This window comes from Lepidothrix coronata, unplaced genomic scaffold (genome assembly GCF_001604755.1).
Source record: "Lepidothrix coronata isolate B3197 unplaced genomic scaffold, Lepidothrix_coronata-1.0 Scaffold278, whole genome shotgun sequence".
In the NCBI taxonomy this organism is placed as follows: domain Eukaryota; kingdom Metazoa; phylum Chordata; class Aves; order Passeriformes; family Pipridae; genus Lepidothrix; species Lepidothrix coronata.
Window position 1 is genome coordinate 388,324 of NW_016690458.1, and position 27,477 is coordinate 415,800.

The 27,477-nt window shown below is 46.7% G+C and overlaps 2 protein-coding genes across 3 annotated transcripts; one reads left to right on the forward strand and one right to left on the reverse strand.

Moving 5' to 3' along the window:
• Window positions 1–199: 199 nt before the first annotated feature.
• On the forward strand, window positions 200–4,026 carry LOC108508008 (CMP-N-acetylneuraminate-beta-galactosamide-alpha-2,3-sialyltransferase 2-like). The gene is made up of 7 exons (XM_017836477.1): window positions 200–398; window positions 1,705–1,971; window positions 2,268–2,458; window positions 2,733–2,912; window positions 3,342–3,387; window positions 3,525–3,644; window positions 3,762–4,026. The coding sequence occupies exons 1-7, from the start codon at window positions 342–344 to the stop codon at window positions 3,927–3,929; spliced, it is 1,029 nt and encodes a 342-aa protein (XP_017691966.1). The 5' UTR covers window positions 200–341; the 3' UTR covers window positions 3,930–4,026.
• A 507-nt stretch (window positions 4,027–4,533) lies between these two features.
• Window positions 4,534–25,176, reverse strand: ERGIC3 (ERGIC and golgi 3). 2 transcript variants are annotated; one of them, XM_017836475.1, is made up of 14 exons: window positions 25,065–25,176; window positions 24,903–24,973; window positions 24,431–24,518; window positions 24,195–24,314; window positions 22,864–22,957; window positions 21,548–21,713; window positions 20,282–20,339; window positions 13,954–13,968; window positions 12,167–12,198; window positions 11,419–11,515; window positions 9,646–9,710; window positions 8,707–8,843; window positions 7,777–7,832; window positions 4,534–6,643 (listed from the first exon to the last, which is right to left on the reverse strand). In XM_017836475.1, the coding sequence occupies exons 1-14, from the start codon at window positions 25,150–25,152 to the stop codon at window positions 6,564–6,566; spliced, it is 1,167 nt and encodes a 388-aa protein (XP_017691964.1). In that variant the 5' UTR covers window positions 25,153–25,176; the 3' UTR covers window positions 4,534–6,563. The 2 variants fall into 2 exon arrangements, with proteins under 2 accessions (XP_017691964.1, XP_017691965.1); XM_017836476.1 differs by lacking the exon at window positions 13,954–13,968 and having other exon boundaries at window positions 6,549–6,643.
• Between the last annotated feature and the right edge of the window lie 2,301 nt (window positions 25,177–27,477).

The following is a 27,477-nucleotide window of genomic DNA, read 5'->3' on the forward strand; positions in this document are numbered from 1 at the left end:
GGGGTCATTTGAGCTGCCATGGTGGTGTGGGTGCAGGTGGAGGGGTCCCATCCGTGGAGCAGAGGCTGCACAGGGGCAAGGGCGGGGGGATGAGGCCACTCAACTCTGCCTGTCCAGACCCTGCCTGCCCCAGCCACAGGTGACTGCAACAAACTGCATGAAATATTCCCTGGGCTGGGTCCCCTGGCTCTAGTCTTGTTGAAGCTGCTGGTGCTGGTCATGCAGCCCCCTGCCCACTCCCACCCCTCCAGGAGCTGTGGCTTGAAAATCCCTGAGGCTCCACAAGTGCCTGAACCAGCCCAGGGACTGCTGGTGCCTGGCCTGACCAGTACATCAGATGGATGCTCTTTGCCTCCACCATGGCAAATGCTCGTGGCTGTTTGCAGGAGGGCAAAAGAGTAAGTCAAAAGGACCTGTGACTGCTAGTGGGGAGGGTGCCAGGGCTGTTGGGGTTCCCCTGAGCCTGAGGGGAGAACAGCCGGCATTTCACAGCAGCTTCCTGCTTGAGAGAACCCACATCTGGGTTTCCGGAGTGCTGGTGATGACTTGTTTGTGCTTTCCCTTTCAATATGAGGTGACAGTTTAGTGTCTTTTGGGAAGGACAAAGGGAGCACAACCTGCTGCAACCACCTGGGATGGTGCAAATTCCCCCATCCTGTTCCATCTCTGCTGGTTGCCTGGATCTCCCAGGGCAGCAGTTTTGCTGTCTAGGGCATGTCCTTGGGGTCAGATTTGAGTGCAGCAGCTTGGGCACCACAGTGAGCAGGGACATCCGTGCTGCAGGAGCTGCAGAAAATGGCTCATGTGGAGAAGCGGAACCAGTGCTAACACGTGGCCCCACCCAGGCAACTGGGGGAGGCACAGGGTGCTCCTGTGAGGACAGGAGGAGTTTTCTTCAATTTTCCCAGTACACAGGGGACACCTTCATAAACCTGCTGTATTCTGTTCTCACCCTGGGATGAAGCCTGTGCCTGTAGCTCTGCTCTTCACTCCTGCCTCAGCCCAAGGAGCAGAGTCCTAAGTCATTGAGCACTTCATGAACTCCCTGAGGACAGGAAAACCCTTTCCCCTCTGACTTTACATTTACATGAGTGCTTTACATAGAGACCAGAAATGTTCTTCCTGGCAATGCTTCAGTGCCCTTTGAGCTGCAGCACCCCAGGGCTGCTCAGGTGGGAGCTGCACTGTGCCCGTGTGTGCTCAGCTGGGGCAGAGCCCCTGGGGCTCCTCTTCTGGTGGGGAGGTCTATGGTGGGCAGGGGCCCCACTGCCAGCACCCCACACACGTGGGGGGGTGGGCACTGCTCTGATGATGGGCACCGCTCTGATGATGGGCACCGCTCTGATGATGGGCACCGCTCCGACGGCAAGGGGGGTTTGGCTTGTGACCAGGGTGATGATGCTTTGGAGCTTGTTCGCAGGTCAGCTTGCAGACCCTAAAAATGTTGCAGGCAGAGAGCAGCCCCTCATACAGCACATGCTGCCAGCCAGCCCTGCCCCGCCCTAGGTTGGTGGCAGTGGCAGGAGCAGAGCACAGCAAAAATGCCTTTGAACAGTTTGAAAAGGAAACAAAAACCAGGCTATTTCAGGTCCCCCAGGGTGGGTGAGCAGGCAAGGGGTGTCCCAAGAGGGTTGGGCAGGGAGGGTGGGTGAGAAGGGTTCCTGTGGTGCCCCTGCCAATGGTCTCTGTGACATCTCACTGCAGGTGGCACGCAGGATGCTGAACCAGAGGCGCACAAAGGTGGTGCTGGCCCTGTGCCTGCTGCTGGCCCTGTGGCAATGTTTCCGAGCCCTCATGGATGACTTTGGCCCTGTCCCTTGGGCCCCCTCCCTCCTGCACACCCCTGGTGTCCCCTGCCCTGCCAGAGCCAACAGCTCCGTGTGGTTCAACGAGCGCTACGAGGCGGCCGCAGGGCTCCTGCTGACGGGGGCAGCCCAGGAGCTCTCTGCAGACGTGGTTCAGTGGTGGCTGGTGAGTGGACAGTGGGCAGGAGCGTGTGGCTCTTCCCAGGTTCCCTGAATGTGTTTTGCAGCGGGGCAGGACCAAGAACAGGTGTGACTGGGATGAAGTGTGTGCAGAGATCCCAGCTCAGCATTTCCTCCCCCTTACACCCCACTGTCCCCTGTGTTGTCCTGTACCCTTTTCCTAATATCCCATCTGTTTTTTCCATGCTTTCCCAGGGCTCTGCTAGGAGGAGAGGGGCTCTGTCTCTCTCTAGGTTACTAGTGGGGGGCTAATGCTGCATGTCACTGTGCTTGTTCCCTTAGACCCTGCAGGGTCCCATGAATGGTGTCCAGCTCCAGGCCATAATTCGGCAACTCTTCAGCGTCCTCCGAGCCCCGACGGGTGACGTGTTGGACCCCCCTCGCTGCAGGACTTGTGCGGTGGTGGGGAACTCAGGGCGGCTGAAGGGGTCCAGCCATGGGCTGCTAATTGATGCTCATGATTGGGTGCTGAGGTGGGTGATCTGAAGAGACTTGGTCTCTACCTGTCTTCCCAGGACCCTGGCATGCCCCAGCCATGCTGTTGAAAACACAAACCCTGTGATGGGGGTGACTGCCAACCCTTCTCCCCGAGCCCTCTATTCTGGGGCACACACTGGTTCTGTGTCACCCATGCCCACTCTGCTGCTGGCCAGGGTGACCTGCTGTCCATGCCTGGTGGGACCAGGAACCTGGGACCAGCACGGCATGCACCTTCATTTTGGGACACACCATCCTGCTGTCCTTTAGGATGAACAGAGCAAAGGTTGCTGGCTTTGAGCTGGATGTTGGCACAAGAACAACCCATCACTTCATGTACCCAGAGAGTGCAGTGAACCTTGGGCCTGGCGTCCACCTCGTCCTTGTCCCCTTCAAGCCCCTGGACCTGCAGTGGGTGACCAGTGCCTTCTCCACTGGAGAGGTCACACGGTGTGTCAGCTTTGGGGGATGGCATCTCTTGTGCTGGAGACCCTCTGGATGGGACAGTGTGGTCTGGGAGCCCTGGTGCCTCACTGGAGCCCTGGCACCACAGTCCTGGTGGGATGAAGCGTGCTGGATGCATGTCTTAGCATCCCTCTGCACTGCAGTTTGGGGTAGTGGACACTGAGCTGTCCCCGCAGGGCTCAGACAGCCTGCAGTCCCATACCCCTGTAAGAGGGAGGGGGCTGTCCCCACCGTGGGGCCATGGGGTTGATGTGTCCCTTCCTAGAGCCAGGCCAGGCAATGCTGCTGGGTCAGCTGAAGGGGCTGGGGGTGCCACGGGGCTGGGTGCCGGTGGACACAGATACCCCTGGGAACAAAGGGGCAGCCCCAGCAGTGGCAGTGCCACATGCTCATCACTTGTTTCTGCTTTTGCAGCACGTATGTGAGAGTCAAACAGTTCATCAAAGCTGACAGAAACAAGGTAAGGGCTCCGTGGGCTCCAGCTCCCTGGGGCAGGCAGGGCTCTGCTGGGCAGAGCTAATGGTGCTCTGCTTGGGGCTGCTGGGCTGTCCCACTCCAGCATGAGAGCAGCTGATGGCTCCTCCACTCCCCACTCAGGTGCTGATCCTGAGCCCAGCATTCCTCAAGTACATCCATGACAAGTGGACGCAGCATCACGGGCGCTACCCCTCCACCGGCTTCACAGCCCTGCTCTTTGCCCTGCACACCTGCCAGCAGGTGAGCACAGCCCGCGGGCCCCGGGCTGTGCCCCCATCGCCCCTGCTCTGCCCGTCCGTGGGCTCCCGGGGTGCCCCAGCGCCCACACAGCCACGTCTCTTCCTGCCATGTGCACAGGTCTCCGTGTTTGGCTTCGGAGCAGACAGTGAAGGGAACTGGCACCACTACTGGGAGGAAAACCACGGGGCCGGAGCCTTTCGCAGGACGAGGGTCCACGATGCTGACGTCGAATTCAGCATTATTGAGAGACTGGCAGATGAAGGCAGGATTTTATTCTACAAATGAGGCATTTCCAAGAAACTGAAGCCAGGCTGTTGGGACAGGAACAGGCAGCCCCTGTATTCCCAGCAGCTGCAATACTTGCTGCTCCACTCCACCCAACCTGGGCTCACAGACCCTGCAATCCCCAGGGTCTTGGTGCTACTTGTGCTGGTCCCACCAGCTGGGCACTGTGGGTGCCATTCTCCTGTGGCACCAGGGATGTTGCGTTTAGCTGGACATAGAGTGGGCACGGCTCTGCCCGTGCTGGCTGGGAGGGAGGAAGGGGAGCTGGTGGTGCTGGAGGTGGGCACAGAGCCCAGGAGCTGCTGTGCCGGTGCCGGTGGCTGCGATGCCGTTGGGTGCCAGGGGTGGACAGCAGCCACTCGTGTGGCTGTTTGCGTGACAGAGCTGACACTTCCACCCACCCACGGCTCCTGGGGGAGGTCTGTAGTTGTTCTTTAGACAGGGTGAGGGGGACATCTCCCCTTCCCGTCTTTTTATAACTAAGGAAATAATTTTTACATTGTATCAAAGAAGAAGGGAAAAAATCAAACCTGCTCACAGAGACAATGGAATCAAACACAGTTGAAGTGATCTTACGTTGAATAAACTTTGAAAACACATGTGAATCTGCTTTACTTTTATCTGTTATCTTAACATTTTATCTGTTATTTGCTTTACTTTTTGACCCCTTACAACTTTGAAAAGGGCACAGTTTCAGCCCCACCCTTGGAACAAGACTGCAGACTCTGGGGAGTGTCCCAAAGGAGGTTTCTCTCCTCCGGAGCAGGGATAGCAGGATGTCTTTTATCACTTTCAATCACAAACATCCTTGATCCAGCTTTACCACGGCTATTAGTCACTGGGGCTTTCAGTCTATTAAAATCACCGAAACTCTTGTACTCATATCCTTCCAACTGATAGCAGAAGCCTGTATTATTTACCTATCAGTGTCATTGATTTTCTGCCTCTCCAGGTAGAATCTCCATTTCTGCATCTTGAATTTCTCTTCTCAACTCTTCCCAGTTTCCCTTTCTGAGTCTGAGTCTTGCACCTTCCCTTGATTTTCTCTAGGTGCTCAGCAGTGCCGTGGGCAATGCTCTCCAATGCTTTTCTAAAATTTACAAGCAATTGGCTTTCTTATCAAGGACAAGCCAGTAGCTGATAACTGCTTCACTGGGGGTTAAACTCCTGCTGCATTATTTCCATTCATCTTCCTCCCTCCTGACTATTCTTACAAATTTAGTTACAAAGCTGAGTGCTCTGGTAAGCCACTGAAGCTGTTCAGTTCACTTTTTGTTCCCAATCAAACATATAGACACTGTGTTCCCTTCTTCACACTGCAGTAGTACTGTATGATCCCAACCCAATGGATTCATTAAATATCCTTGTAAAAAAACTACATTTAAAACAAACCTCTTTTTCAGTATTGTAGCTTGGAGATTAATGAGTCTCCTTACACACACCTCAAATTGCTTCTCTCCCTGGTAGACAAAACCAGTTTTTTATACTCTCCGGTTTATAGACAAGTTCAAGTAATTAAAAGAACCAACCAACCAAACCTACTTTCAAACGAATTATAAACCAGCTTTCTCTCTGCAGTACCTGATCCTGTGCCTGTCATGCTCTATGTGCACTGCTGGACCAATTGCTTGGACCAAGATTAGAGTCAATACGAAAGCAAATCCAGAGCTGAGATTTAAGTGTAAGCAGTCTGGTTTACCTCAAAATAAGGCAAGAACCCCCCCAAATTTTCCTCATTATTTTCAAATTTCTCCCAATATAGTTGCACATACCAAGCACTTTACTCACTTGTGTAGATTATTTAAAAGTAAAAAGCCCCATTATCATCACGATCTCTACCTATTTTGCCACAATGCAGGTGTCTCTGTTACTTCTAATTTCCAATTCAGTACCAGGATTAGTTCAAATAATTTAATTATTCCTCCAAATGCTTTACCAAAACAAAGAGAGGATGGACGTCATTTCAAAATATACACCAAGAGGAAGTAAAAAAAACCAATCCAATTTAAAAATCCATTAAAATTCCAAACACTTTTTTTTTTTCCTGAAACATGAACTTGCATCTTTCATAAGAAAAGCAAGTGGGAGCCCCCCAGTACAGAAAGCACATCCCAAGTGCTTGGGCTCCCCACACAGCCAGACTGGGATGGGATTCAGCACTTTTTCACAGAGGTCTGGCACACAGCAGCACCACACTCAGAAACATTTGTAAGAAAAATTAAAAAGCCCAGATGGTGTTGCTAGAAAGCTTGTTTGATGGCAGCTTCAATCCATTGCAGGTCTCCCAACAATAAAGTACATTATTCCTGGAGGCAAACAGAATGCACCATCTCCAGCATCTCTGTCAGGAAGGGGGGCAGAACTGGATGAACATGGACTGACACAAAAGGGGTTTTACAGTAGGGTCTGTACAGCCAGATACAATGGCTAATCTTTAGAGCAGCGAGGTTCAAGCCTTCCATCCACAAATTAATGCCAAGGAATGAGGGGACAGTAATACAAGAGTGGCTGGTGCCATCAGGAAGTTCCAAACCTTTTCTCCTGTGCACTCAGAATATCACTTGTGTTTCAAAAAAACCTTTTTAGTTCTCCTTAAGAGTTTTTTTTTTGGGGGGGCACGAGGTCATTGCTTATTTATGTTGTCTTCCCAAGTTCAATTTTCTTCTGGATGGCACGTGCTGAGTGATAGATCAAGGAGTCAATGAAACCTGCAACTAAAGGGAAAAAACAAATGGGTCAAGCCAGACATGCCTCAAAGAGAAAACAACTCCCAAGGAAAGAAAACACGTCTCCCATTTCTTGCTCATTTCCCAGTATCCTTAAAAGTAAACTACTCTATCAGATGCTACCCTCAATGGCTGCTCTCTATCAGAAACTGCAATGCACACCCACCCAGGACACAAAGCAAACCAACCCACTGCCTTTAGTGCTCTCTGCAGTATTTCCCCCAAATCTCCCCAGCCCTGAAGAAGCCTATTAATTCAGTGCTTGTTTGGCACCAGAGAAAAAACTCAGAATGGGTCTACTGGACCACAAATCCCTGACAATCCTGCATCCACCATTCCACAGGACAGGAACCCCGAGCTCCTGCCTTGGAGCGAACACAGGGTGCCAGGGAGCCTTTTTTTCAATGCTTTTATGAAGCTGCATGTTCTTTTCTCTTTTATTCAACACCTCAATACAAGGAATAAGTAAGTGATTAGTTGGCCCTGCACAAAGACACAAACACATGGAGCTGAGCAGATACTGATTAGCTACTCCAGAAGCCAGCACTGAGAATGAAGTGCAGACATTGAGATGGCTCTGCAGGAACAGCCTCTCCTCACAGGACACTGTCCAGTCCCAACAGAGCACTCACTGGAGCTTCTATGTCTGGGAGCACAGTGTCCTGAGACACACAGTTTGAAACCTCTGGGATGATTACAACCCATGGCAACCTGGGTTCACAGATTTTACTGGCTTTGGTTCCGCCTGAATCCAACTGTCTGCTTACAGACCCGAGCTGGCCAAGAAAACAGCACAGATGCCTTCACAGAGTGTGTGAAAACCAGCTTTGTTTGAGAACAAAATGTTCTGTAGAGCATCAAAATGAAATATTATGACAGGTCTAATGAAATGAAATAGTATAATAGATCTACATCATCTACAGCATCTTGTAAGTCTGCAGTGCTAATTACAGTCTGATGCCACTCCTGTGGCTCTGCAGAACATGCTATATCCCCTCCTGAAGGTTGAAATCATCTCTCCTCATCAAACAGGAATTTATTACCAGCCATTCTGACTTTAGAAAGAGTAAGACAGCAAATGTTTACACTTTAGAAAGAAAAAAGATTGAAAGGTGCAATACCTGTAAATATGCCTCCCACAATTGCACAAACTCCAGTGAGAAAGTGAGTAAAGGACCTGTAATTTGAACAATCAGCATGAGCTCAGGTAAGGAACAATTCACTAACAAAAACTAATTCATAATTATCATAATGTTCATCATACCACATAAGTACGCATTATCTAAATACTCATAGCTGAAAATTCATAGATTTAAGAGTTAATATTGGCTACAGAACAGAGTTTGTCACTGATACTTTTACTGAGCATCACTGAGTAGCATGAAGAGCAAGTACTGAATTTATAAACCTAAAGGATGGACTTTTAATCCCCAAGACATTATCCATTCCTACCCAGAGAGAATGCACAGCAGGCTGCTGTAACATAACAACTAAATCCCTAACTACATGTTAATACATTTTAAGATACAGACATTGTCTGTCCCCCATTATGAACCTCAAATACCAGAGAGCTACAACTCCCCTGCAGTTACACGCCAGTGATTAACCCAGAGAGAAGGAAGAGGTTCCACACTGGCTGCAAGATGCAGAAAAGCTACAGCAAATGCAGAGTAAGGAACCCGTTGGACCAGCGTGGGTGCTGCTGGAGGTGCTGGTAAGATGGGTATGCTCTGTAAATCTAGCCCTCCCACTAAAAATTAGCCTGAACCAAGAACCATTACATCAGACTTCTGCTCCCTGCATCGGTTTTCTTTTCCATCTTGATGCTGGATTAAAATGCTTCATGTAATAACAGAAAAAACCCCAATCCCTTATGGATGCTCACACGGAGAGGAAGGGCCTCAGGGAGCACCTCTTCCTCTCCACTGCCTGGGAAGGGGCTCGGAAGGCTTTCAGGCATTTGCACTCTTCTAAGTGAGGATGAAGTTTTAAGCTATGCAAAATGACCAAATCAGTGAAGGGTGAATGAACTAGACTGAAATGTCCCTTACCTGTGTTTCTCAGTCAGCTTCACCATCATGGGTGACAGTTCATACAGCACAAACACACCAGGCAGACCCTGGTCTCCCAGCAGCCCGTTTGCTATTTTCTCATGTCGTGTGACTGAGAACTGGTTGGTCCTTACCACCTACAAAACACAGGAAACAAACACAGCATTTTTCTGTTAACAGGGAACAGCAGAGGCAATTAAAATGTGAGTCCAGTGAACCATCTCAGTGCAGCCCTGCTCACTCACTCGTGGGCGGCCTGACAGCGATTACAAGGAGTCAGAAAGAGCTTTATCACAATCGGGTCTATTTTTACTACAGGCTACCAGTTAAAGCCCCAACTAGCCCAAAGTATGAGGGATGCATCAGTCCCCAGGCTGGACTGTTTGGTCCCTGCTGGCAAGTAATGGCATAAGCTGTCCCTCTCAACCCCAAGTCCATGTCATCCTCTCCCAACATGCAGTCCAGCTAAGCATGCTACAGGAGACAGCAGTGCTGGCAGAAAGCTGTAGTTATTCAAGAGTGAGACAAAAGGAAATAATGCATAAAGGCAGGAGAGTGCCAGGGCTACAGGACACAGATTGCCCATCTTCACATGAATGAAGATCACCCTTCAGCATTCTTCTGTGCCCTGCCAATCTTCTACATGTTGTTCACACCAGTCCTATTCTTACAGCAAAAAACTTGTGTTTCTGTAAAATAAAATTATGTTTCAATATCCCTAATAAGCTATCTGACACAAATTATGATCCCAGCTGAGAAAGATACTATCCCAGTTTCTTTACCAAATTCCACGTTTGGGGGTCCCAAGTACTGAATGTACAACACAGTCCCTGGTATCCACCTGGCAACACACCTGGATCCAGTTACAGGCAGCATCAAGAATATGAGGAGAAAGTGAAGGCTTTTACTTGCCAAAGTGACAGGAAAAAAGGTACTTACTTCACCATCTACTTTCCTATACACAGTGGGGACCACTTTGACAAAATACTGAAACATCATGGAAGCTATAATAAAGACAGAGAGAGACACAATTAATACCCACAATGACCTGGAAAACTTCACTGACAGGTCAGGTGGACACCAACTGGTTTGGTTCAACTTGTCAGGGAACATCTTTCTGCACAACAGCTCCAGGAGGATTTCCAGGACAGAACTGTCTGACATGAGTTTTCCTTTTGCCAAAGTGAATCTTGTTCCTCTTCCAACCAAACTCAAAACTACCAGCATTTTGGTCTTGACTAAATGGAAAACCTTCTACAAACCAATTATCTTGCTGCAGTTTTACTAGTAAAACTTCTTGAAAATTCTTATTGTAGCACATGAAAAGTCTTGTTTTTAACAACACACTCCTAAGAAAACATAGCCCTAAATGAGTATCCTATATCAACTCCAACTAACATTGCAGTTTACTCCTGAAGAAGCTTGGGATTTATTGTATCAGGAGATGAAAGGGAAGATCTGGATCAGTGAAGAAAAAAATAGGACTACCCTTTCTCAGGTCTGTTGCCTCAGACCAGCCTGTTCTTTAGTTCTCTTAAGGATAATGGAATGCAGGAGTTGCTTTGAAAACCTATTTTCTATGAAATTCCCTGGAGGGGAAGATTATTCATCCATTTCTATAACAGAAGTAATTCTCACATATAATATCTTACAATATTATGCTGCAATACACATAAATTTGACCTGTTATCTACTTCTCCCACTTCTTCACTGGAGCATGTCTTCAGTCCTAATTCTTCAAGAATTTGCCAACTGGTTCTCTAAGGCTCACGACGAAAAGCTTGAGCTTACAGAGAGTTCTACCAGCAGCTACAGGCCCCCTCTCAGGGAATTTGGTACTCCACAGACTAACTACAGCATCGTGATCGTACTGAGCAGTATGACACTTGTAATTTTTCTGTACTTTCTTTTAGGCTCCATCCTCTGATTTGGGTACAAGAATCAAAATCCACAGTGGAAAATTTAAAAGAATTAAAGGAAGAATTTAAAGGATTCAAGTAGGACTAACAATCCCACCAGCACTTCAAAGCTTTTTTCTCCAAGCTTTATTACATACAGCACCAAGTGCCTGAAGAAACAAACTCTGCAGACTTCAGTGGATCTAAAAAAAATAACTCCGCAGTGGCATGTAAAGTGAGGTGAGGATCTTTCATAGAAAATGCACACAAGCAGGCTTGTGGAAATAAACTCATGCACAGCAGCAGCATGAGGAGAGAATTCCCTTTCATTGTCAAGCCAGCAAATTTGGAGCTATCTAGAAAAGATCAGCAATATTTCAACTTCACTGCAGCTCTTTCAGCTCTTACTGTTGGGTATGCCAAGGTCAGGCAGACACCACAGCTCTCCAGCAACTACTAATTAGGCCTGTTTTCTCTGCCCTGAATCTTCTGGTTCTCTCCTACTGCAGGTAGTAGTCAGACAGGGCTCTCCTTGAACTATACCTGAGGTAGGCCTTTAATAATGATGTGCTGTCCCTGCTGTGCATCCATGAACACTGAACAGAGAGATCTTTCAGAAAGGTCACAGAATCAAAACACGTTGGCAGATTTGTTCCAGATGAATGGAGACAGCTGCTCCAGAAAGAGCACGAGGAGGAGGAGTCCACAGAACACTCTCAGGGTTCTTGTTAAAACTGGGAACTTTTCTCCTGTAGTCTTGTAACACTTATTAATGCAGACACTTAAAAAGGGATTTCTCTCAGCTGGCTTTTACCTTGCTGTGCAGTGACGGCCGTCCCATCCAGAGGGTTCACAATGCCTGGATAATCCCTTCCAAACGAGAGGTGTTTGATATAGTGTGTCATATTGATCTGAAACAGAAATGCTCACAACTCAAACAACTGCACAGCATACGGGGGGCAAGGCAAGGGGACTAAAGGTCATGGTTTATATATTTTTCTGAGCATGGCTCTAGAACAGAGACAGGTCCTCCTCTGTGCATCCTGACAGTAAAACACTTGGTCTTCTTTTTTATTCATAGGAGATTTCAAGACATGGAATTTCTCCTTATCCTACTGGTAATCCCCAGATCCCAGTGCCCTTCCCTCCCACGCACAGAGCAGGCTCTCCCACCCACTCCTGTCCCTGCCACAGGAGCACCATGCTGCCAGCTGCCTCGGTGGCACAGGTATGAGCATAATCTGTTTTCCTCCCAGCACAAGGTAAACTCTAACAGATCCAGAAGCAGTTGTGAAACTGGCAGCCTTAGAAAACTGGGAAGCATAGATTAAGTAGCAAGGCAGGCTCAGGAAGAGAGGAACAGACTTGCCAAGCAGCATGCAGATATTCCAGAACATATTTCAGAGCCCTCTATGAAAACAGGTCCCAGGTTCTGCTCAGATCGATAAAGCCAAATCTGCCATGATCAAATCACTACACCAAGATGTCAGTGTGGCAATAGCAGGGAAATCCAGAAGGAAAACAGACTAAGAGAACTAGAACACTACCTTGGGACCACTTACATTATCAAGTCCAAAGCTCTGCAGATCATGAACTGCAACAGAAAAATAGTTTAACAATATAGTTCAAATTGTCATAACAAGCATACCTGTCAACCACATTACAGCTGTATACCTCTCATTTCCATCACGATCTAAAATGGCAAGAAAGCTGCCTGGGATCTGCAGGATCATGGTGTTTATCAGCTTCACTGCCTGGGGAGTCACATGCCTTGGCTCCACTTCATGGAGCTGAGGACTAGTGAGGATGGCAAAATTTACAGGAATAGCACAGTACCAGAGAAATTCCAGGGCAGCACTTGGGAAGGACCAAACTCAACTAACCTGCTACACTAGATTTACACTGTGTGTGACCCATATTAACAGTTATGGCTGTCCAAAAAAACCTGTCCCCATAGCACTCTGCTATGCCTTCCACAGGCAAGCCACCAATTAAGTAGTTTTTTAAAAACTCCTTTGCAACAAGTGATTTACAACTCTGCAATAAAGCGATTTATACGTCGAGTTTCTAAAACAGTCTTCCACCAGACCACAGGTTTATTTATCTTTGATCACTGAGGACTATGCTAAGCACAGGTGTACACACTCTAGGTTGCAGATAAATGTTTAGCTAACACAGTTCATTTAACAAAAACCAACAGGATATTTAGCCTGCTTAGAGAAGAAACAGGAGGAGGAAACAGAAGATCTTTAAGAGACGGTCACCAAGGACCAGAGACTGTTATTTCTGAAGAAACAAACACAATTTTTCATTTCCCTAACCACAGCTACTAGCCCAGTTAGGCAAAATAAAGAGACCTGTAAAACATCCTAAGTTTGCCAAGAACTCTGTTTTTATAGAACCAAGATTTCTTCACTGTTTCAGTAACACAGTTTTAACAACTGCTCTCTGAAGAATTCTCCCCATCTTGCACTTCTGACCTGAACAACCACAAAGCCTCCTTAGACTGTGAAATTCAGTCCTGAACCCCTGAAAGGGGATTAACAGCACTTATGGCCATTCAGGACTCTGCCAACAGACAAGTGAAGACTCCAAGGAACCAAAGACAGTCACCCAAACTAGCTCACCTAGTCACCAAGGTGAGCTAGGACACCAATTTTCAAACCGGGGATGAATTTCATGGAGGAAAGTATCTCACAGGAGCACAGTGACAGGAATATTGTGAGTCACAAAAGGATGCATCATGAAGAGGGGACTGAGGCAGGGACCAACATAGCAAATGTTGCAGCTCAGGGAAGGAGTGAGCAAAGCTGAGAGTCTGAGCCCTCTGCCAGATGCTACTGACTAAAAACACCACATCTCAACCTGCAGCCACCTTGATTACCCTTAGAAAAATCCAATGGCTTACAAACCCTGGGAAAACTTCCCATAGACTATCCAGAGATTAGCAGGCACAGTGCAGGAATTCTCAGCAGAAATTCTCTAGCCTGTTGTACAAATGAGATTAAACGAGATAATTCTCTCATCTGACTTGAAAAGGCAGAAGTCTCTCCAACGTGTCATTGTCTCCAACACCTAAGCTGCACAGTGCAGATAAACATTTGCCAACACTTTAACTCCAACACTGAGGTATTAAAACAATTTAAGGCAAGGATTCTCAACCTTTTCCATCTCATTTACCACAGAAGAATGAACTGGGATGGCTCTCCTTTTAGCTTCCATGGAATCTTCTCAAATCCCAGCCTAGATCAACAGCTTCTCCCAAAGATTTTTGGGCACAGGAAATAACAGAAATGTTAGCTCTGTAGTAAAGTTTTTTGGAGGAAAAAAAGGATACAGCAACACTTACTCTCAACAGCGTGCACTGCAAAAACAAGCAGAGTAGGAGAGAAAAGAGAAAAGTTCAGGTCCTTATAACAAAAGATACAGAGATTCAGGTAGAGTAGCATTTCAAACTCATACCAAAAAGGAGTGTACCTTCTAGGCCATATAAAATGACTCCCTAAAGAACTGTATATGGTCAAGCAATCATTTAAAGAGTAACAGAGAACCCAAAATGCAGGAATTAATCACCAAAAGGAAAAACACTGTGGGATGTGCATATGTGTTAAGTGAGCTCTAAAGCAGCATGCCAGACAACAATGCTGGTTATATTTAGATTCTTTTTCAGTGATAAGGTAACATAAAGGTCATTTTAGGAGCAAACAAAGCTATCCAGAAATGCACTCAAGGTTTACATTCACAACATATTAACACTCAAAGCTGGGTAACAAGGTTTTATTCTTAATCAGTCCTGTGCTACTTTCATCCCAGCTGATGCACAGAGAAGGTAACAAACCATGAGGCTGGTTTTGTTCATTCTGTTGCATGATCCCAACAAAGGTGAATACCAGGGAGGATGTGGGGCAGGGGAAATGTATGTTTGGACATTACATCTCAAAGCAGGTCAAGTAAACTCTTTTTTTTCTAATTTCAAAAGCCTGTTCATGAACATTCAATGCTGTGCAATACATATATTCAACACTAATCAGTAACTGTCATAGACTTACAAGGTCTTACAGACTTACAGGCCTCCAAATCCTTCACAGAGCAATTCTGATCCCCTTTGTCACATGTTAGATCTCTGGTGATGCTTCTACAATAGCATGGGGTTTGGTGTGGAGAAGGTATGGCTAGTTCACCAGCATAAAAGGTCCTTAGCAATGCTGAGGATGAAGCAAGACTCAGCCTCCTGTATTCAATGTGGGGATAAAAACAGTTCCCCAGCAGACACTGCTTTGGGACAGTAGTTAGAATGAGCTCACACATGCTCCTTCTATGGAAGGGATACTGCACAGGTGATCAGCAGAGGATTTAGATTTCCTCCACACTGAACTGGTGTCCTTGACTGATGGAGATTGAGTCCCACATCATTTTTTTTCAAGAATGTTGATGGGCAGACGAGCTCAGATAAGGAACTGGTATCTATAGAGGTCTGTGCAATAGTAACAGGCCCACAACTAGTAGGGCTACAGGAAACCAACAGGGAAGGAGGCTGCAGTCTCTGCAGAAAAAAACAGTTAGTGTCACTTGCTCTTGGTTGACATTGAGAAGATGCCAAGGGACTTGAAAAACGATAACCAGTCTGCAGTCAAAGACTTGGTATCCTTTTGCAATTCAGCAACTGAAACATTTAAAAGTATGCAAAATAAGAGAGGCTATTAGGGGTCACCCAAGGATGCCTTCAAATAGGTTCTGGCTGTCAATCCCTAGCAGAGAAGGAAATAAACCCTCCCTACATAAGCAGAACACCAATGAAGATGTACAACTGACCAGTGGCTTTGTGCTCTTAGAGAGCTAACAAAGCTCCACACCTTTCTAAAGCAAAGCTCGGTGGCTCCAAATAGGCAGCTCCTTTTCCAAGACCACCATCATCTCAAAGAGCGGTTTACCTGCATTTTTCCTTCCACAATCATCACCACAAATGAGGAGGAAAACAAATGGTAATGTCAAAAATAGCTTTATTCCTATAGTTGACCACGTAGAGTGTAAGAAAACCACAAAATCTGGACCACATACAGACTGCTTCATCCACAGAAATTGTCACAGTCATTGAGAGAGTGCCTTCAGGACAGAGAATGCCCTGAATGTTGTCATCAACACCAGCTTCTTTTCTAAGGAGTTGAAGGACTCTCATGAGACATTTTAAGTAATCCTGAAATGCTGTCAAAAAAGTGTGATGGCCAATGTCTTTTCTAAAAAACAATGTTTTTTAGAACCTCAGCAACAGAATGGTCCAAAGATAACCTCAAGGAAGAATTGAGAAACCTCAGCTTCCCCTTGACCAGAAGAAATAGGGCAGAGGCACAGCTGGTGCTGGAGACTGTCCTTACAGAGGCACAAGTGAAAGACAGAACTTCACCAAAACATGTAGCAGATGCACGAACCAAACCTCATCTCTCTCAATCCTAACCTAAAATCTCAGGTTAGGATTCAAAGCCTAAACAGACAACAGTGAAGCAACTCCAACATCAGCTAGAACCAAATGAATAAGCAGGAGAGTGCAGGAGAGCCAGAACTACTAGTTTCAGTGCCAGAAAGCCTGATTGGAAGTGCTCCAGTCCTCCTCACAATCTCTGTCAATCCTCCTCCTAATGACCTGGGATTCTCAGTGCAACTGGACCACAGATGAGCTGAGGAACGAGACAAGACCATTTGCAGCCAGTATGACATTCAGCAGCTGGGGGTCTTCTCTGACACTGGTGATGTAGCACCACAGTGCAGGCCTAAAGCAACCAGTTTGCAATGCTTCCACTCGGGATGAAAATCAGCCTCACTGCTTGCTTCAAAAGCAACAGATTTCCAAGGCTTCAGCTCGGATGCTCTGGGAACACAGCATGTGAAGCACAGAGATGGAGTATCTGTCCAAGAAGTGCAAGCATTATATTTATGCACTAGCTATAAGTTAATTAACCATTACAGATGGCACAAAGGCATAAGATCACCTGTGTGAATCATCCTAGAGAGAACAATTCTGATAACCTGAGATTAGGAATTAGTAGTAATACACACTAAAACATCTAGTAGTAGTGAAAAAAAAAAGAAAATATTAACAAAGCCTATATTGCAGAAATACCTCTTGTAGTAAAGTGCTCAGCCTCCAATGGAGAGCTGAGAATACAGCACCTCCTTATGCAAATAAAAAGGTATAAAGATTGTGCTACACATAACTGAAGATAAATAACTAAAAGAAATAAAATTGTACCTTATACAGTGCTGGTTCTGGTTTGCATGTGTGTCAGCCCTGTGTCTTCTCTTACTTCTTATTCTACTCTCCAAAAAAGAAAAGCCATTTAAACTTGCTTTGCCCCAGGAGAGAAGTTTGAAGATGTTAACACCAAGCACACGAGTTCAGAACCTCAGATCAGGGTTACATTTGGAGTCAGACCCACAAAGTGCTGCTGAATAGGAGCCTTGGCACTGTCACAGCGGTGCCTCTGCCCATTCTCTGGCTGCAGATCTATGAAACAACAGGAACCTTCAGGAGAAGGGGACAGGAATAGTGTAAGAAACTAAAAAGCTGGTGTGCAAGCTTCAGTGTTTGAAACGCCCCAGAAAATAAAACTGTGGACTCAGGTCCAACCACCAGCTGTACAAACGTGGTACAGATACTCCAGTGGGAGGCAAGGACAGCGGTGCAATGCACTGAACTTTCCAGTTTCCTTCACCCCCATCTTCTCTACTGATTCACATCACTGGAGAATAGAAGGAAGGAGCAAAACTACTGTCAGTCATTACAGTTCTGCACCAAACAGGTCCAGTAAAATTATTATTTTTAGTATATTGTTAATGTGACTTTTGACAGTAATAGTTTGGAATATTCAGACCTCTCTTATACATTCAACTTCACCCTGTGTGACATTCTGTCAAGTGTATTAACAGGAGTGAGCATTAATGGAGACCTTACTGAAGGGATGAAACATCACATATATCTAAGTTTTTGTGTGGAACAACAATCTAAATGAGATCTTTTCATGTGAGTTCCGGAAATATCTCTCTCACACATCTCTGTCCTCTAATATTAGTCAAATTCTTTATCTGTAATTAAAGGGGGAAAAACCCAAAGGATTGTGAAGAAAGGTTATACTGAAGTATGTACAACACAATGACCAAGCTCTCAGCTGCCCATTTCCCTTACATTTTCAGGGAAAATTCCTTGTTTTTTGGTTAGTACCATGAAAACACTGCCAAGGAAAAGGCTGTGTAAAAAGCGAAATCACATGTTACAAGTAACTAGGAAAGCAAGAGAGAACAAAAGAAGAAAGTCATTAGGCCACTGCCTACATCATGCTTAGCCTGGACCTTAATTCTGGGTGCAGCCTGGCACCTGCAGACAGAGCTGAACTGAAAGAGGTTGAGAAATCCTGCAAGGAAGCTCAGAGGCTGAATGGCTTCCACGAAGGACCATCTGCATAAGCTTGACTTTCCTGCTAGGGAAAGACGTGACCTGAGCCTGGCACAGGAAAGGTCTAGGACACCCTGAGAGGTAAGGAGAGAGCATGCAGTGACCACACACTCTTTTCCCATAGAGGAAGAGGCCAGTGGGAGCAAGGAAACGAGTGGATGTGTTTTGCAGGTTGGCAGTAACTATACAACCCTTTTGGGTTTTACCTGTATTTTCCCACTGAATTTTCAATTCAGCTGTGCAAGACTTCTGGGGGACATGGAATTAGAGAGCTTTCCTGACCTCAACCCCTCCTCTCTGTACACAAAGTACTTGCTCTCAGGCAGCCAGTCTGCGTTCCTGCCTGTCACAGAGAGCAGATGCAATGCAGAGATGCTTCTCCTTAACTTGGATACATGCTGTGACAGTGTCAATCCTGGCTGTAGTAAGGTTGCTGTTGCCATGCTAGTTTAAGCACACAAAGCAAATTTTGCCACAATAAATGAAATATTTTTTTAAGAACAATCAATATTGTGGAGAAAACCAGGCTTTCTTCACTGTTGTTGTTTGCACAAAATTGCTTCTTCACCTGTAGAAACCGTGCTCAAAAGTTTGTTCTTCTCCAAATACACCAGTTACTCTCACCAAGTACATTGCATTCTCCCCAGACCTTCACCTCAGTGGTACAGATTAAACTGGAGTGAGTGACAGAAGGGAAGAAACTCAGGCTGACACATTACAGACTCTTTGTGAAACCTTTGTGAAATTTCAAGCTTCAAAACCTTGATCAAGGGAAAAGATGGATTTGATGGGTTCAGTGGATGGTCACATCCAAAGGGTAGTTAGTGGTCCATGGCTTAATGTCCAGATGAAGATCAGTGGCAAGTTGTGTACCTCAGTGATGTTTAATGTCCTCATCAATGGCACTGAGTGGGACTGAGTGCACCCTCAGCCAGGCTGCAGGTGATACCAAGCTGACGAGTGAGGCTGACATGCTTGAGGGATGAGATGCTATCCAGAGGGACCTGTACAAGCTCGAGAAGCGGGGCCTCATGAGCCTCATGAGGTTTAACACGACCAAGTGCTGGTGCTGCACCTGGGTTGGGGCAATCCCCGCTGTCAATACAGGCTGGTGGATGAACAAGTCAAAACCAGCCATGGGGAGATGGAGTTGAGGATGTTGGTGGACAAGAAGCTCAACACAGCCCAGCCATGTGCAGTCCAGAAAACATCTGCACCCTGGGCTCATCCCCAGCAGCATGGGCAGCAGGGGAGGGGGCGGATTTTGCCGCTCTATTCCACTCAGGTGAGACCTCACCTGCAGTGCTGCCTCCAGCTGTGGGGTCCCCAGTACAGGAAAAATGTGGACCTGCTGGAGAGAGTCCAGAGGAGGCCATGGAGATGCTCCGAGGGCTGGAGCCCCTCTGCTCTGGAGCCAGGCTGGGAGAGCTGGGGGGGTTCACCTGGAGAAGAGGAGCTCCAGGGAGACCTGAGAGCCCCTTCCAGTGCCTAAAGGGGCCCTACAGGAAAGATGGAGACAGACTTTTTATCAGGGCCTGTTGTGACAGGACAAGGGGCAATGGTTTTAAACTAAAAGAGTGTAGATTCAGATTAGATATAAGGAGGTAATTGTATGTGCCAAAGGTGGTGAGGCCCTGGCACGGGTTGCCCAGAGATGTGGTGGATGCCCAGTTCCTGGAAGGGATTCAAGGTCAGGCTGGATGGGGCTCTGAGCAACCTGATCTAGTGGAAGGTGTCCCTGCCCATTACAGCGGGGTAGGACTAGTTGGCCTTTAAAGCTCCCTTCCAACTCAAACCATTCCATGATTCTATAAACAACCACTATTGTTCTGGCCACTGTGTATTTACATGTATATATACCTGAGGAAGTCCTTCACAACTTAAATTTTACTCTGAGAGTCCTAAATGGCAGAAAATACCCCTTCCAGAGGTACTGGTACTCAGGTCCTGGACTGAACACCTCACTTGAGGTTGTTTTACTGCAGAGAAGCAAAGTTTTGTAGAACTGAGAGACTGCTCAGAAACATTCCCTCCCAAGTTCTTCCATGCCCATGTGGCAGCATCTCTAGAAACCACTTTTCTGTTCTAAACCTCTGTAACAAAACTTCAACATCCTCCCCACTGTAGCAGTGGTGTTGTTATTATGTATAGCAATGCAAAGATATTAGAAGAAAACAGTCAGACACCCTTGAAAGCAAAAGGTCACAATAAGCAGGAAAAGAAAATACTTTACCATGCACATGAGACTGCTGGAAACTTTTTCCTGGTGCAAAGTGGAAATTTCCAGCTACCTGCAGGAGAGAGTAACCTTTCATTAAATGGTCCAAGTCTATGTAAGTAAAGTCATTGTACTGGTGTTTGGATTTTTAAGACACCAAACAACTCATTTTCATAGGTGACAGTGTCAGCAGACATTATTATAAGAGAGGTATGAATTTCCCCTGTTCCTCACAGGCAGTGACACTGAAAGCCATAATTACATACTGATGTGGATATGCAGATTATTCAGTGGACGTAAAAATGGGGAGAAGGAGGAGTTAACTCCCAGTAGGAGGGAATGGACTGGTGCAGCAGGAAATATAAAGCAGTATGAAAGAAAAGGAGTGAAAAAAGTAACTGAGAGTGAGCAGGGTAAGAAAACACTTAACATAATAATCAAAAGTGATCCAATGTACACACCCATGAAAATAAGCTGCATGCAAAAATAAAGCACTAAACCTACCATAAAAAAAAATAAATCCCAAACAAAAAACCCAAACAAAAAACTCCAAAAGATAAACTGTTAAAATTTAATCCTGGACTTTAAAAGCGATGTGGATATTAGGTGCCAATGCTCCCTGACACTTACTAGCAATCATATACACACAAAAAAAGGAGTTTGAAATACAACAAACAAAAAAATAGCCTAGGTTTGACTTCCAGAAGGTACTTGGGTATGTAACCTGTGTGTTCTGGTTTGGGTAACCTGCCAAACGGCAGAGTGGTTACCTGGTGCATCTTGTACATTTTCATAGATCACTTGCAAAAACCACCTCTCGGCATTTTCAGCTTTGATGACCAACTCCAATAGCTTTGCTTCCACTCTTTTTCTAAAGAAGATAACATTTCACTCTCCAGGACCTCTGTGGGCAAGTTGTTGGTTCCTGCTATCTCCAGCATTTAAGACTAGAAAGGCAGGTGGGACAATTCAAGCTCAAAGAAGCTGCCTCTCCTCCCCCAGAAATCTTAGTAAAAAGACTCAGTACCCAGGTGGGAGAAAAAGATAAACCTCTCCAGCTGCCATGTTTCCTACCAGCCCACAGAACGCGAACCAGAATTAGCTTCCCACCGCTTTTCCTGACTCTTCTCCTGAACCCCATGACAGGTACAGGGACCTTGCTGATCCCAGAGGTTATTCTCTGACAGACTTAAACCTGAAAAAGGAGAGGAATGCCCCAACTCTGCCTTTTCATAGTCTTCACCATCATGCAGCAGGTTCACAGCAAAAGCTCTCTCTCACCTTGTTGACCTCTAGGAAACCATACACTTGGCAGCCCTCATTCTTCTGCTCTTGCATTTTCTGGCTAAACCCTTCCCTCTTGCACTGCTCTATGCTATCCGGGTTCTTGAAGGCCCAGCCTCGCCGCCTGTATGCTTCTCTGACATCATCACAAGTATTACAACACCTGCAAAAAGCACAAGCACCATCTTACCATCTTTATCGCTAACAAGAGATGCTCCAGCTCAGGACTTGAATCCTTGACGGGTCCTTCTTCAACAAAGTAATAAAGCAAACGCTGGGACTGGACACTGAAAGGTCGCTCAATGCTCCTGAAGGAGCTCGAGCTTTTGATGTGCCTTTTGAGATTTTGAGGGGAGGGTTCAAGCTCTTTGAATGCAGGACTGGAGTCTGAAGAGGGCTGTGCCTGCCCATTTACACAGCCAAGGCAGCCCTTGGCCACACAAACAACATCAGTGTCCCACAGCTATGAGCAGTTTGGAGCTTCCTCATGTGAACAAAACATCTCCCTGTTTCTATTCCTCCTTTCCTCTGTTTTTAGGCCAAGATATTGGGCTAAAAGGGAAGCTTAATAGCAAACTTCCTTTGTGCTTTTCTACCTCTGGATAACAACTTGGTTACCAGAAAAAAAACAGGTTTCTTTCTTGGTTCCATGTTTTGCTCAACCAAAGATAAGTTGAAGGCAGGAATTCTGAATCCCTCAACATGGAAACATCTCTGGGGAAGAACACAATTTGATAGATGAGACAAACCAAGTTACTAACAAGCCCCAAATAGCCAAAGTTAGTCCAGAACATATGGACTATTATGGATCCATTCTTACAGGAATTTGCAGGTAGGAGGAATGAGAAACACCAAAAGACACTCATTGTTTGTGCACGTGATAGATATTTGACCTTTGCTCCTGTAAGGATGCAATGCCAGCAGCAGAGGTGAGAAAGCAAGGCCATAACCAGGTTTTATGTCAAGACAGCTCACGTAACACTGAAATCATTTACACATCTCCCCTCTGGACACCAAATAAACCCAGAAAATATCTCATTTGCCGAGATACAATCTCTTGCTTATATACAATCAAGCTGCTTAAACAGGCATGTAGACAATCCAGACAACCTAACTGCACCTTCTTAACCATCATGAGTGCAGCTTTCAAAGGTATAGCCAAACCACAACAGCTCTCATCACTCTCTGAACACATGCCCAGGAGGAGGATTTCATTGCACAGACCTGCACAGACATTTGGAAAAAAAATACACATGCAACATATCTGTATGAATTCAAGTGCTAAGAAGATAGGAAAAAGGTGTAAAGGTTACCGAATGTCCTCCGACTCTGCCCCGTAACAGCTCTCGCAGCGATCAGCATCCAAAGAATTTGGATCAAACACTTTTTCTTCTTCTTTCCCCAGCTCTAAGACAGAAGAGGATTCAAAGTGATGAGGCATGTCTAGAAACTCTGTCTCGTATGCTTTTTCTGCTCTGTACACAATGACTGTTCCACACACGATGTGCAGCTGCACATCCTGCACCCAAAGCCCACCTGAAATGGTATGTACGGAGCCTGCTGAGGTGTGAAGTAAGACAAGAAGGAGTGTAGCATTTGTCATCTCAGGAACAGCCTCCATGGAAAGAACTGGCTATCTGTAAGCCTTGCTGGAGCATCAATCAGACATTACTTGCATAAAGATTTTCCTAAAATATTGTCTAAAGTAGACCCAATCAGTACATTATGACTGATGCAGGACCTGCTTCACAACACACTGAACAGTTTTTGTCCCCAGGCATTACATCTGCAGTATCACAACCCATGAGGGCTGCTATGCGACGCAGCAGTAAGAGAACTATCACCACATTTCCATGACAACTGGAGACTGCCAACTGTTCAGCTCTTGGCTTAGTTTAGCCTTTCAATATCAACAATAGAAATGTTAAAACTGAGTGATACAAAGTTACACATTCGGTCATGCCGATACGTAGAACCACACTGACTCCCAGAAAAGGGAATAAGGAGCTCATGTTTTGGAAAGAAAAAGTCAGAACAGTATTACTGTGAGGTTGCAATGCTTTGCCAGAATAATTTCTAGTTCGTATTGAAGTACAACGATGAGTCATAACACGTAAAAAATGTAGAGGACAGGTTTACGAAGCCAAGGATCATTTATTACAGCTTGTAACCAATAAATCAACTCAAATATATTTATCAGGTATCCATTAACACACATAAAGTTAATAACGAGCAAGTTTAGGCTTAAGGGTCAATTCACTGGAGCCTTCCCTGGAGAGAGGCTCTTTCCTCGAACCACATCATGCCATCTGTCCATCTACTGTGATTTAAAGATACAAACAAAGCCAAATATTGTCAGAACAGCTGCTTGATTTTTAGTCACAAAAGACCATTAATTGAGCACTTTATTCCTCAAATGCATCTCTGGGTCCTTGTCATAACTTCAGAGGGACCAAGCAAAGATTTCCTTGTAAAAGTAAGGCGTATAAAAGTAGTTTAATAGATTCGTGTGCTACAAACTCTTCAAGACTTTGTGGCATTTAAAAACTCTACAGCTGTCACTTGTTCCTGTGAATCTCAAAACAGGCATACAGCGGGAAGACAACCAGAGCATCCATCCAGGACAGGCAGAACAGCATCTTACCATGTCTCTCCGCCTCTGGTGTCACACGATTGCCAGCTTTATCCAAACGCTGTTTAAACAGATTGTGCTCTACATCCAGCTGCTGCTCTCCTGCTACATCCATGGCATCAATGCTCAGATCTGAAACCAACGAGCAAGGAAAGTGGTCTGTAAACACGTTTGTTATGGGCTCATCTAGCCTCTTAAGCCCTTGCCAAGGATGAAAATCATCCTCAGTTTTCACAAGTCTGACTCACAAGCACAAGGCATATGTGGAAAAATAACATCTAGATTGATCTTCAGTTTATCTCCCCTTGATTTGTCAACGTACAATTCTGGATGAACCTGGAAACAAAGAAAAAACAGAGAGTCCCGTTTCACTTGGAAGCAAATCAAAAGGCCCCTTTCCCTCGAGTGCTCTGGCCCAGCAGCTGATTTTAAAGACAAGGTATTTGCCAGACACCTGAGCTGCTGCCACCCACACGGTAGCTCAGCGTTGCCACTTGCAGTGGCGTTAAAAAAGAGAATAACTGGGAGATGTCTGACCGTGGGGAGGGGCCGGGGGTCCCGCACTCGCTCCCCCTTCCTGGCCGGGCACGGTGGGCTGCTCGCAGGCGTGTCCAGCGCTCCCCTCGCCGGGGAAGCCAGTCTGACCCCCGGGGCAACGCCACCAACTCCGGGGCTGCGCCGGCAAAGCCGCCCCGGGGCCGCCCCGCCGCCAGGACTCACCTCCTTGGTGAGGTAGTACTGCAGCTCCGAGAAGAAAAGCAGCACCATGATGAGCCCGCTGACAGCCGTCACTGCCGGGGAGAGGAGAACCGCCGTCAGCGCCGCCGCCCGCCCGCCGCCGGCCCGCCAGGGCCCCCCGGCCGCCCGCAGCCCCTCGCTCACCCAGCGCTCCCCCGCACGTCTTGACCCGAAAGTCTTCCAGGGTCTTGGGAAAGGCGTCGAAGCGCTTCAGCCGCCACAGCGAGTCCATGACGCCGCGCGGCCCGGAACAGGACGGTCCTTCCGGGGCCGGGCTCGCCCGCGGGCCCGCCCCTGGCGGAGAGCGGCTCGGCCTGCCCGGGACAGCCGCCCCATGCCGGCCTGGGAGCGCCGCGGTTGGGCTCTGAGGCCTTTGGAGAGCAGCCGAGCTGTGCCCCCGGCCGGCTGTCGCGGTAACACCGCGGAAAGCAGAACGTCCCGGCAAAGTCCCAGTGCTTCGGAGGGAAAAAAGGGAAGGGAAAAAGAAGAGAGAGAAAGGACAAGAAAGGGGACAGGGAAAGCAAACCTCCCCCCTTAATTCTCTCTCCCAGCTTCGATCCTTGCCGTGCTCTCTCCACCCCTTCATTCCATAACACCTCAGATTCCCGTTTCTCATCACAGGGAACAGCGCTGCCCTCAAGAGGGGAAATCCCACAACAGCTCAGAATAGCCTCGATAGGCCAGGGAAAAACAAGACTAATCTTTTCTTGAATGAACTTTTAATTGCAAAATATTAAACCCCCTATTTCTAAGAGATGTTCCAAAACGCAAATACAACATTTCCCACAGCCCAACATAACCCCTGTGTGGGAAGGGCACAGGATAGGAGCCCCGTGATGCTGCAGCTGCTCCTCTACAGGAAATCAGTGCTCAGAGGCTGCTCCAGTTCTGTCTCTGCCTCCAGAGCAGCAGCGTTGGGCTCCCTGCGTGCAGCTGCCGAGGCACTGCACGGCTCTCGATGTCATCCTGGCTGCGCTGTCAGTCTCGTGCCAGTCAAAATCAGAGCAGGCTCTCTCAGAAGGTGATCTCATGGCAGCTGAGCCAACATGACAAGGTGCTGTTCCTGGAAGGAGGACAGCTCTCTCCCTGCTCCCTTCTCCCCAAATACACAGACTCACTGCTTTCCCCCTCCCCTGCTCCCAGGGGCAGACCTGCCCTTTCTCCTGCACAGCCTCAGTTCTCCTCAGCCCCTTTCACAAGGACAGGTGCCATTAGCTGTTGGGACTTTCTCTCTTTAGCTTCACAGCCTGACCATACATACAGCTTGTGTGGGATCTGTACCAATGCTCGGAGTCTGGGAGAAGCTCGGCCCCCAGGGCTTCTTGCTCTACACCCAGGCTTGGATTCTCCCCTGAGAAAATTATTGCAGCTCCCAGTGGTTAAACTGAGGCTCTGGCTCTGAGTTTTGTTACAAGTGCAAGTGGGGGGTGTGTCTGGGGAGCCTGCAGAGGGAGGGGAAGGCTGACATGTGGAGGTCTTCGGTGTTTCCATAACAATCTGTGTTACTCGGGCCCTGGTTATAACTGGTGTGTAGTGCACCAGCCTAGGAATTGCAAGTAGCATTCAATAACAGCAGTGAGAGGCAACAAATCTGGATGTTTCAAATCTCGAAAACAGAGGCACTAATGAAACAACTGAGCAAGAACATCTGCTTGGCATTAACTCTCCTTTGCACTGTCAATTCACCTTCTTCAGGAATGCCTCACACTGCTCTGTGTCTCTCCTAAGCTTGTTAGTATCAATATTAATGTGTTTTTCAGGCCCATGCCCTCTGACACTGTTATTACATCAGAGATGTTCGTGCCACTGCAGTTCAAGGTCTCTTATTTTTTTGCTTGAAAGTCTTGTGTACTTTGTTATGAACATTACACTCATTAGGAAGCTGACAAATACATTTGAGCATAGTGAGAAAATGTTAAAGTGGAAATATTGTTAAGATACCTGACCAACTAAAAACATATTTCGTCTAGAACAGCTGAGTGGAGACGGAATGGAGCAAGTCCTGGTGTCAAATGTGCAGTCTGAGAAAGGATTGATGAAATGCATCCTACAAAGAGAACTGCCAGCACCTCTCAGTAGTGTCAGAAGAGCTGTTGGTCAGATCTGGATTTCTGTAGCCAACTTTACCTTGGATTTACTTAAGGAAACTCTGTGCATGTTGAAATCCTGAACACTGAAATTCACATCCACATTTGCTCCAAGTGTGAAACAAAGTCCATTTCTCTTACTTCCTACTTCCTTCATCAACAGAAAAAAACTGAGTAAGAATTGAAATCTGTGTCATGTTCTGTACAGCTGCTACCAGAGAGGATGAGAAGGACAACCTGCTGCTGTTCTATCAGGCCACAGATCTCTGCATCTCCAGAGATGGAGCAAAGTTCCTCTGTCTGGCCTCAGGGTTCATTCCACAGACCACACACAGTCTGGGGTGCGGTGGTTTGGTTTTGTTACTTCAGGCTTCAGACCCATTATTGGCAGTCCCACTGAAGATGTGTTTCATGACATAGAAGAATCTACCAGGTAGAATGAAGTGTAATGGTTTAAAATTAATCCTAGT